This window comes from Strix uralensis, chromosome 22, assembly GCF_047716275.1.
Source record: "Strix uralensis isolate ZFMK-TIS-50842 chromosome 22, bStrUra1, whole genome shotgun sequence".
NCBI classification, from domain to species: Eukaryota; Metazoa; Chordata; class Aves; order Strigiformes; family Strigidae; genus Strix; species Strix uralensis.
The window spans coordinates 4,007,046-4,018,090 of NC_133993.1; the positions used below are offsets into that span (position 1 = coordinate 4,007,046).

At 46.5% G+C, this 11,045-nt stretch overlaps 1 protein-coding gene across 1 annotated transcript; it reads left to right on the top strand.

The window, feature by feature from the left end:
• The first annotated feature begins 4,361 nt into the window (after positions 1 to 4,361).
• LOC141953694 (cathepsin G-like) lies at positions 4,362 to 6,913 on the top strand. The gene is made up of 5 exons (XM_074892503.1): positions 4,362 to 4,455; positions 4,854 to 5,007; positions 5,505 to 5,646; positions 5,724 to 5,981; positions 6,558 to 6,913. Exons 1-5 carry the CDS (start codon positions 4,398 to 4,400, stop codon positions 6,735 to 6,737), a joined length of 792 nt encoding a protein of 263 aa, XP_074748604.1. The 5' UTR covers positions 4,362 to 4,397; the 3' UTR covers positions 6,738 to 6,913.
• The last annotated feature ends 4,132 nt before the right edge of the window (positions 6,914 to 11,045 follow it).

The window sequence follows — 11,045 nt, forward strand, 5'->3', positions numbered from 1 at the left end:
AATAATTAAAGCACACCCTGCTGCAGCCAGGCAATGGTAAAAAGGCACTGGCAAACCAAACAGCTTCCTGTGAAAGACCCATGCCCAGTTGACAAGGTTTATCTTCAAGATAAGGCAGGTATTCCTATTCTCATGTTAAGTTGTGTCTGGAGGCGTTATCAGGATTTACATGTTGTGACCAGGAAATGAAGTTCTCAAACATCCCTTGTGTCTTTCCTGGAAGGAGCTGTAGATTGTAGGAAAGTGGCAGAAGTCCAAAATTAGGGGAGATGACTCTGTGATTCTGTGATTCTGTGAAAGGTGTTTTTTCCACCCTCTTCAGGTTGATCCAGCCTTTCCATGTCTTTTCTATCCTTTCAGCCTTCTTTTGGTAGTAGAGATTGAATCAGCATGTTCTTCCCCTTGTGCCCTGTAGGAATGATTGTGCTTCAAGTTTCACACTGAATTTGTGCCTTCTTGTTTTCTTATCCAGGCAGAAATCATAAAAATGTTAAAATCAACATAGAGCTTGATCTCTCACTTTGGGTTCAAAACACCACAGGAGTGTGAAAAGCTGTGGAAATCATTGCAAATGATGAAAGGAAGAGGCTGACATTCTTTCAGGAAAAGTAAATATGTCTGAGGTGAAGAAGATGCCTGTCTGAATAAACCTTGTGGTCTAGTGATGGGGAAGGGAGGGGCAGAAGAAAGTCTCATGTAGCACGTATATGTGCTCTGTCAGTTCCCACAGCGCTGTGACAGAAGCACGGTTCCTGTTCTTCTCATGGGCTTGGGGCTTAGACAACTCATTCTTAAAATCATTAGAGATGGAGTTTCATGAGAAGACATAGCCAGACAGTTGCACTGACAGCCACCTGTTTATACACAACCAGCTCCTTTTATCCCCCTTTCCCACAAATGTTTCTCCTTAGGCCATCGTAGTCCCATCCCTTTGCCCACCTTTGACCATTGCTTTAAACATCCCATAGTATCTTTTCTACAATTCCAAAATTCTGCTCCTGGCATCCCATAGCAGGTCCCTTCAGCCTGCAGGCAGTAAGGTTCCTCAGCCTTCAAGGGGCCTAAATTAAAGAGAAAGTCATGTGAGACAAACCACAGGTCAGAGCTGGCTTCTCAGCTTAGCCATTGGTTGTGTTGCTGCTGAAAGACAGAGTCTCCCCCTTCTCAGACAGTGTGCAAAGCCAAGCACAGAGACATAGTGGAGGGACTCTTCTCTCTCCTCCATGTAGCCTCAATCCTACCAGTTAATGTGGTGTCGAAACCTGGCCACCTGGCCAAGCTCTCACATTGTAGAAGGAATGAGAGTCGAACACGTGTCCTAATTTTCTGGCTCCTGTGGTTTCCTTAAATGAAGGTATCGCTGCAGCTCTGTGACTCTGAAGTTTGAATTCAATGTTCCAGTGAAGGGTTTGTTGTGGGCACAACTGGATGCACATCCTCGTCCTGAGTAGGGCAGCCAGACCCCTTGCAGCCCCTGGAAAGGCAGAGGCCTGGACAATTTAGAATTGTGAACAAACTGGTAGAGTTTCAATGATTAAAAGGCACTGTGCTGCAGCCAGGAGAGGGTAAAACGGTATGTGAAAAGCCAGGAGGGCTACTTGCCCAAGAGAAGCAGGACCAGGAATCCCATTCAGAGCTCTGTCTTCTCAGCCTCTCACCTCCACCCTCTGCCAAAGCTACTGACTGCTCCACCACTCAGGCATTAGGAGTGAGACTTTCCCTTTTGATCACAACCAGGGGAGGACGCCTCTGCCTCTGCTGTGTATCAGCTGCAGTGCTTTGAAGGTGCCTTGTCCTCAGTCAGTACTTCCAATGACCACTTGCCTTTCATTTCATTTGCAGCAGTGGAAGGATGTGCCTGGATTCACCTTGCTGAACTTCAGTCTTTTAAACGCCATCTACCTCTGGTACACTCTACTCCATTCATGGCAAAGGAGAGAGGATTTGTCTTCATTTTCATGAAAGTTAACTTCCACTTCATGCCCAGGTTCTGGTCCTCTGAGCACCCACAAAGCATGGGTGCATGCTCAGCCTGTGCTTTACAGCAACTCAACCAGGTACCTCCAAGCTGGGATTTCCCTGTGATTCTTGGAACAGTCAGCTCCAGGGATGCCTCCAGGTAGTTGGTGCAAATGGAGCAGCTCAGGTTTGTGTCTCTCAGTCCTCTGTGAGTGTCTGAGCAGGTACTGAGGTCTCAATCACCTCCCATATGCCTCTTGACACATCCCAAGAGGGGCAGTACGCATGCTCAGTGTTCACCTTCAGAAACATTTCCCTGGTAAGCTGCAACACAAACATGTCCACTCTGACCCTTCTGATATTTTGAACAGAAAATACATGGGTGCACAGAACAATACTTGTATAATGGCACCACCGTGCAGGGCCCGGACACGCCCCAGCCCATGTGCTCAGTAGTGTGGTTGCACAGGCCCATTCAAGAGGTCACAAGCCTTGCAGCATATCTTCCCGCTTGGGAAGACAGTCTCTTACTTTACAGTTGTTTGAGTTACCAGCCAAGAGAGGAATTGCGGAGAACATCAGCACTTTGCTGGAAATGTCAGAATACTGAAGAGGGTATGAGTTTGCTCAAGTGTTTCTTATCATTCAGTGCTGCAGCTTGGTCTTGTCTGGAATGTCTCCTCAGTTTGGGTCTGTGCTCATCTGATAACACGATCTCACACATCACGGAAACCAAAGTGGTTTGCAGCTTTCTGCTTTATCTCTCTGTGGGACGGAAACTGGACTGTTAAAAAGTTTCCAGGAAACAGATTAACCCCGATTAGATGTCATGCTGGCAGGTTCTGGAAGAATGAAAAGGTGGAAGTAAAGCTGGCAACAGGAGAAGCAGACCTTTCCTAAGAAGTCTGGAAAAAGTCTTGAAGCAAGTCTTGGAGCAAGTCTTCTTCTTATAATGCACGTTAGGGCATATGGGGGAGAGGAAGGGGACTGAACAGTTAATAAGCATTTACCAAGGGTAAAACCGGCCTGACCAACACGATTGCCTTCTCTAATTATGGCATTATGGATGGGGGAGAGCAGTGGATGTCATTTACCCTGACTTTAGCAAGGCTTTTGACACTGTCTCCCAGGATATTCTTCTGTCTAGCTTAGGATGTTACGATCTGAGTGGGTGGACAACTGGATGGGTATAAACAGATTGGATGATCGCGCTGAGAGAGTGGTGGTGGTGCTTAATAGGCCATACTCTCCCTGGACGCCTGTAAGAAGTGCAGTACCTTAGGGGTCTACACTGAGGAGAGGTTGAGGGACCTGGACTTGTTCAGACAGAAGGGGAGGGCTTGTGGGGGACCTAAGAGCAGCTTTCTGATACCTGCAAGCAACCACCAGGAAGATGGAACCTGGCTTTTCTCAGCAGCAAATGGTGGGAGCATGAGAGAGGAAGATAACAGGTAGGCATTAATAACTAAATAATGAAATAAAAGAGGTTCAGGCTGTGTGTAAGAAAAAACATTTTCACCATGAGAACTGTGAAGCAAAGGAGTCAGTGGCCCAGAGAGGCTGTCCTCCATCCTCAGTGTCAGTGCCTTAAGTGCATTCCCCATCCTGGAGGTTTGACTGGCTGGGCTCATGGTCAACCTAGAGCCAGGGCAACTGAGGGCTGTGTCCCTTCCCCCTGGTAACACTGGGGCCAGCGTCCCAGGGGGGACTTCAGAGAGGCCTCAGCCAGGGCTGCTCCCCTTCGCATGGGATCTGCTTTGAAGAGGAGACTCTGACTCTGGTCCCCACCTGAGCTCCGGCTCCAGCTGTGTCTCAGCCGTGCCTGTGCCCGGCCATGTAACCTGCTGACCTGGACCTGGGCCCATGGACTGACTTCCCAGCATGACCTCAGACTTCCCTCATCACCATGGACTTGTCTGATCATCTAGAACACTGGTGCGAGGCTGTGAGTCTCCAGTAGGTCATGCGCCTTAGCTACTCCAACAGGTGATTTCTGATATCCCAAGGGCACCTCTGATCACGTCAGCCCCTCTGATAAGAACCAGGACCTCTGCCTGACCCTCTTCAGCTCTCACAAACCAAAACAACCCACATCTAGGATCCAAGGAGGCTCTTGCCAAGGGTCTCCAATGAGATATGCACTCAACAGGAGATTTCCCACTCCTCTCACTGCTGCCTGGGTACCAAGTACTCTGGGTACTCTGTACAAGCCTAGGGATATCAGCTTTTGGAGGAGATGGTGACAAAAAACAGAGAATGTGACATGAACCCCTCACCAAACCACAGTCTGGGGTTTGCAAGAATAGAAGCAGCAGATGACACAAGCTGATGAGGTTTCCTGTTTCAGCCCAAAACTTCATATATATAGATTGCCATTCTGTACCTGTCTCCTGCCCGGCCATCACAACTGTTTTGGCTCTTCAGGGCAGTGGTGGAAGATGCTGCTTCTCCTTCTGCTCACAAGTGCTTTTCTCCTTCTCCCATGGGCTGGGGCTGGTGAGTACGGAGAGATGGGATTTAGACAAGGACAGGCAAGGGCAGAAATGGGCACTGAGTAGGCAATCTGCCTTGCCTACTCATATCTCTACTCTCTGTTCTACTCATATCTCTCAGCTCAGACTGCCTGAAACCAGTGACGCATTAAAGGTACTAGTGTAGTGCCCTTTGAGAGCATTTTAGACATTCAGAGCCAGGTGTGGTCAGCCATCCCCAGGAAGTGTTGTGCGCTTTTCTCTCCATTGGGCATAAGCAATGCTTTGGACAGCCCAGGGAAGGAGAGTTATTGGCATCACTGGCCTATGATGCCGGAGGATGACCCTCTCTCCTCATGCAGCTCCAAATTTGATGGGAAATAGTGGCATGTGCGATATTAACACTTCTCATCTCTCTTCCAGGAAGGATCATTGGCGGATGGGAAGCTAAGCCCCACTCCAGGCCCTACATGGCTCATTTATCAATTAGAAATGTGTCAGGCAACTCTCGGTGTGGAGGGTTCCTGATTCGCCCAGATGCAGTGCTCTCAGCAGCTCACTGTGTGGCTGGTAAAAGGTAAGGCTCTGTCTTTCTTGTACATGTGATTTTTTTGAGTCTCACACGGTCACGAAGAGCCGCAGTCCTGGTCTGTGCTGAAAGAGTACTCTGTGTCTCCTCAGGCACAGCAGGGCTCTCTGTGAGCTGAGCCATGCCCTGTGGGTTGCAGGAATTGTCTGCCAGGGGCAGTGTTCCCCTGGGAACAGGACACCTCCGCAGTGGTCTCCTGATCTGTGGTTCCTCCCATGGGTCAGAGCTGCTGTTGGAGAAGAGAGGCTGGTGTCTCTCATTCCCTCCTCCCCTTTTGTCTGCAGAATGGGACACCTCAGAGCTATGTCAGCATGGGGTAAGGAACCCTCAGCTGAATGTGGAAGGAGCCCAGGCTACAGAGGGCAACTTGCTGAGAACTAATTTCTGGGGAGGCATATCCCACCACCACCTCCCTCAAACCACCTGCCATGGGGGCTGTGTCGCTGTGGTCAGTGTCGCTGGAATATGTTGGTGTTTCCTGGCAGGAAAGTGAATATCACCGTGACCCTGGGAGCTCACAACATAAGTAAGAATGAACGGAGCCAGCAGAAATTCCACGTTGACCACTGGGTCATCCATCCCAACTATACAAAAAACCACCATGTAAATGACATCATGCTGCTGAAGGTATACCCACACACATCCTTGCTGCCTGAGAGATCTCCCTTTCCCTGCTCTAACCCTGTGTTCTCTCTACTTGGCAGCTGAAGCCAAGGGCCAAACTCACTAAGGAAGTGAGTTATATCCTTTTGCCCAGTCACAAGGAGCGTGTGGGTCCAGGAACTACATGCGAAGTGGCTGGCTGGGGCAGGACATCACAGACAAAGAATAAGACTAGTGTGCTGATGGAGGTGAACCTGAAGGTGCAGAGTAATGAAGTGTGTGACAAGTATTTTAAAAACTACTTCCATCAGTCTATGGTCTGTGTTGGTGATGCCAATCACAAAAAATCAACTTGGAAGGTAAGTGTTAATTTGGGCTCCAAGCCTGGGATGAGGTTGGGACTAGACAGTCAGGTTGCTTCTCAGCTGGGGGATGCAGGGGATTACAATGCAGTAGATGCTTCAGGATGATGTGCTGAGGCTCCTCACAGGAGGTCCAAAGCTGACGTGCTGACTGAACCAACCTTGCCCCAACTGTCAGCATCATGTTCCTTTTCACATATCTGGCAATATTCTATCCATCCTAGCCACTGCTCCCGCAGGCTGCAGATCTCATGCAAACCCTTTGTTATTTCCTCCCAACACAGTGGGATGGTTCAGATATTCCCACGTGTCTAAAGTAGGACTAGATTCTTCCTTTCAGGGATGTGAAGGCAGTTTTTGAATCTCAGATGGCCTCCAGGCCTGAATTGCTTCACAGATTGGCTTAGAGGAGTAGTAAGTCAGCTACAAGCCTTGAGGAGCTGGGCCTGGAGGGAGATGGTCGAAAGAGGAGGTTCTTCACACAGAGGGAGGCAAGAGGGCCAGTTTCTCCCTCAGGGCAGGGGGAGCTGTGCTCTGACATGTCTGACCCCTCCCACTCCTTTTACCTCACAGGGTGATTCTGGAGGCCCATTAGTCTGCAATGGCAAGGCTCATGGCATTGTTTCTTATGGACGGAAATGCTGCATCTTCCCTAAAGTATTTACCAGAGTCCTCTATTTTGAGCCCTGGATACGTAAAGAGCTGAGAAAGTTTGCGCTCCAAGACCTACCTGACTCTCCCTCCTCCGACTAAAATGCTCAGTGTCCCATTTCCACAATGCATCAAACATCTGCTGATGCTCAGAGGCTTCCAGGGGCAGCTGAAATGAAGTCAGGGATGCTCTCATGGCATATGCACAGGCTTCTGCCCTAAGGAATGTCTCCATGGCAAGGTAAAAACACAGATCCCAAGTACATACAGTTTCACATTACCCCTCCTCCCACTGCTGTGCAACAGTGCTACCTCCTGCTTTGCTTTCTGGCCACCAATAAAAGCATGTTCACACCTGCTTGTGTGTGCAGCCTTCTTGGGAACAGATGGAACTCCTGAGGGTGAGAATGAGGAGGCTCAATGCAATGTGTTAGGACTGGTAGTGAGCCGATACCAGGAGGATATTGTGTTCTTTAATGTACAGAATGCCAAACAAAAGAAAGCTATTCTGTGTTATTTCCCTTAGCTGCTGTTAATGACAGAAAGTATAATCAGTAAATCCAAGGGACAAGAGTCCACTGAAAGTTACTGAACAGAAGGGAGAGAGGAATTAATTTTGCCAGTTCTAGACAAGTGGTCTAAGCTGTCTTTGGCATCACAGGGACACCAAAAGGGGGAGATGCAGACATTTCTGACATCCTGTTGCCAATTCTATGACATGAATCCCTACATGCTAAGCAGAATATCTTTCAGATGAAAAATGCCTTGAGCATGCTTACTTCTCCTTATTACTCAGAAAGTATATTGGGGCAATAATGTTTCCTGGGAATTTAGGGTCTTGTTACATGTCCCAGGCTATTCCATCTTGTCTGCAGCTGCTGCTCCTGAAGGTCTATGGTACATCCTGTGTTGTATCACCCAAACCATGACAATGACTCTGATAGCCTAAAACACTTCTATTTCAGCCATTTTTGAAACTCAGAAGGACAATTCCATGAGATGTTCTGGTATGTTCAGCTTGGCTTGCAGCACCTACTGTACAGAAGCTGCATCTTGTGGAGCCCCTAAACCATATCTACTAGCCCTGTTCATGTTGTAGTCCAGAGCATCTCAGGTACCACAGGATGCCAGCAGAAGAGAGTTCTTCACTAGGAAGTCAGAATGCCTTTCCGGTCCCCTAGGTGTTCCCTCAACAAATCCAAGGAAAAGACACCAGGTCTCTCAACCATGAAGGTGTCAGACACAAGTATGATTATGACAGCAACAGGTTTCTTCTCCTGTTCCAAACTCCACTGATCAGGAGCAGGGTTGTTTGACAGGTGTGCTGAACAACCCCCAACACATGAGTTGTTTCACCTGATATTCATCTCCCCTCCCACATTCTTCCCCTTTACCACTAGCTACCTCTCCCAAATAAAAAGCCCACCCCTGCTTACCCCTTCCTCATTAGCCCAGTTTTTCTACATTTAAAGGCTTCTTTGACAGCATGTTTCCCACCTTCACTCACTGGATTATAGAGGTAGCTGACACTTTATCTGCTGAGGCTCAAACTGAACCATGTATACATCAGAGAAAGGTCTATCACATACCACTGAGGCTCGTGAGAATGGAAGGGTCAGGCATTTATTCACTGATAGCTGATGACATGTTTTTCCCACTGTCCCATCCCTTTCCATACTCTCTGATTCCATTCCATGGAAGGAAGAAACTGTTCTGTGTGTACAAATGGCTCCTTAAATGACACAGTGATGTTGTTCACATAAAGCCCTTCTCTTTGTTCTTCATGGGGACTTGGACTATCTGGTAAGAGAGTGATTTGTGGACTAGCCACCACTGTCCTAAATCATTCAACATGGAGAAAAGAAAATCAAGAAAGCTTGTGGGAAGAAAAAGGGAGGAGAAAGAACTGAAAGAACAGGTTTCAATAATTTACAAGATTATTGACAATTGTTTGTGGATGGATTGATGAATGGATGAATGCATGGGTGCATGGATGTGTAGGAATAGGTATGTCAGTGAATGGATGGATGTCTAAGGAGAGACAGAAATGTTATTAAATTATTTTCTTGCACATTCTCCATTGCATCCACATTCATCACCACCTGAGATTTCTGGGTGTTTAGAAATTACTATACTCTGATGCTCTCCCTTAAGGCCTCCTGAAATTGTGTGTTCCTCAAGCTATGGATGAATGAATTGAGCAGATGAGTGTCCTGGTTTCAGCTGCATTAAAGTTAATTTTCTTCCTAGTAACTGGTGTAGTGCTGTGTTTTGGATTTAAAGGGATAAAAATGTTTTGAGGGAAGTGCACAAAAAACAAATAGTGAGAGTCTCCAGAACCTTGTTCCTGAGATCAGTCAGTGTTTCCTTTTTACTGGGCGTTCTTCCAAAGAACAGGATTCATCAAGGCTCAGTAATATCTCCCTTCTGCATTGCCTGCTACTCCTCCTCACTGGTTTCTAAGATGACGTCTACACTGCCTTTCTGAGCAATACTCAAATTCAGTGCTAAGCATGTAAAGGCAAATGAATCCACGCTGTAGCAGAAACTCTGGAGTATGAAGCAGTGATCCTTCCTTCTTCTCCTTCTGTGTCTGATCTTCAGAGCCTAAAGAGATAGTTAAACTAAAATGGGACACGTGGAGTGGGAGTGGACAGTTGAAGGACTGGAGCTTTATGGTAGGTGACCCTGATATACCATGTAAGCATAGGCATACCCAAGGGGAGCTCTTAAAAGGAGCATCACTGATTGAACGTAGCCTTTATAAACACTTCCACTACCAAGGTTTAACTGAACCTTCCAACAATACTCCTTGCCCTTGTTGTCAGATTCTTAGTTAAATTCATCTTGCACAACTCTGCCTTACTAAAGATAAGGTGATAAATCTAAGTAGGCTATAATACTCCTAGTATCCAGTACTTTCAGAGATGAATTTGTTCCCTGATGAAGTGAACATGATTATTAGCCCCTGGATTTGCTGAGGAGTGATTCAAAGAACAGGAGTCTTTCGCTAGAGAAAAAAAAAACAAACAAACACCACAAAAAAACCAAACAAACAGAAGGCAAGAGTCTGCTCATCCACCTTCAAGCATCTTTCTTGTAGAGAGCTACATGATAAATTCATCTATAAACCCTTTTTGAACAATGGATATAAAAGGCATTTGTAGAAATTCTTTATCTCACTAATGTAGATACCTTAGTTTGATAGAGGGTATTTTAGAAAATGGATAATACCTATGACTTAGGAGTAAAATGAACAATAAAGTTAAAAATTAGGAGTCTGTATGGACTGTATATCTGGCTGAAGATATATATTCTTAAGGAATTGCTGAGCTACGAGAACAAAGACTGAGGCCCAAGGACAGGAGGAACTGGAACCATGGTAACAGAAGATAAGGGACAATTTATTGCCCAAATGACTAAGCTGAGGCCAAAGGATGTGCAACATAACTTAGATAAGGGGGCTAACAAGCAAGCCAACAGGAAGAAACTGTTTTTGTGGTTTGGCAATGATGTAACTGGGGGAAAGGTGAAAAGTTGACGACGAGGAAGACTGCCAGCCTTCATCCAGAAGAAGCCCACCAGATAAAACTGCGCCTGCGTAAGGAGGAGTGGACACTATGATAATCAGTCCTCGGAAAGCACCACTATTCCTGGAAAAAGTTAACGTGTTTATGAATATGGACAAGTACCTGCATTTAAGATGTAACCTTTAGAGCTTGGCTGTGCACGATAGGTGGAGCGATCCCCGTGCACCCAGTGCTGCAATAAAGAATGCCTGCTTTCCAAAATTTAAACTAAGCCTTAGAGAGCGTATTTCAACTGGCTTTTTCGGTATCAGGTTACATGAGAAGAATTGGTTTCCTGGATTGCCTGTAACTATCCCTTAACCAAAAAAGGCAGAGATGTAGATTTCAGTTGAAGTGAGAAAAATCCCACCTGTGGTGAGTAACTTGCATCTGGGCAACTGGAATGGAACTCAGCTGCTTAAACATAGATGTCTAATTACATCTTAAGTACCACTGAGCATTCAGAACATCGATACAGTGCTGGCAGATTAGATATTTATTTATTGGTTTCTGCAACCTGGAGATGAAATGGGACATCATAAGGCACGTAAAATGCTACTGAGTTACTCTGCTGACTTTTACACATTGTCAGAAGGATCCATTTGAATTCCTAGACTAATGAGACATCTGCAGAGGAGTGGCAGACCCTGTGGAGGACCATTGTCCCTGGGGGACACAACTGAAGGCTGGTCAGGTAACCCTGAGACATTTCAAAAGAAATTAGACACCTGTATATATGCAACCAAATCAAGCATTTAATGCTGTCAAATACCCTAAATGAGGGGCCTAAAACGTGTGCAAGTTTTCAATTAGTCACCGCAGGTTTTTCTGATTAAGCTGG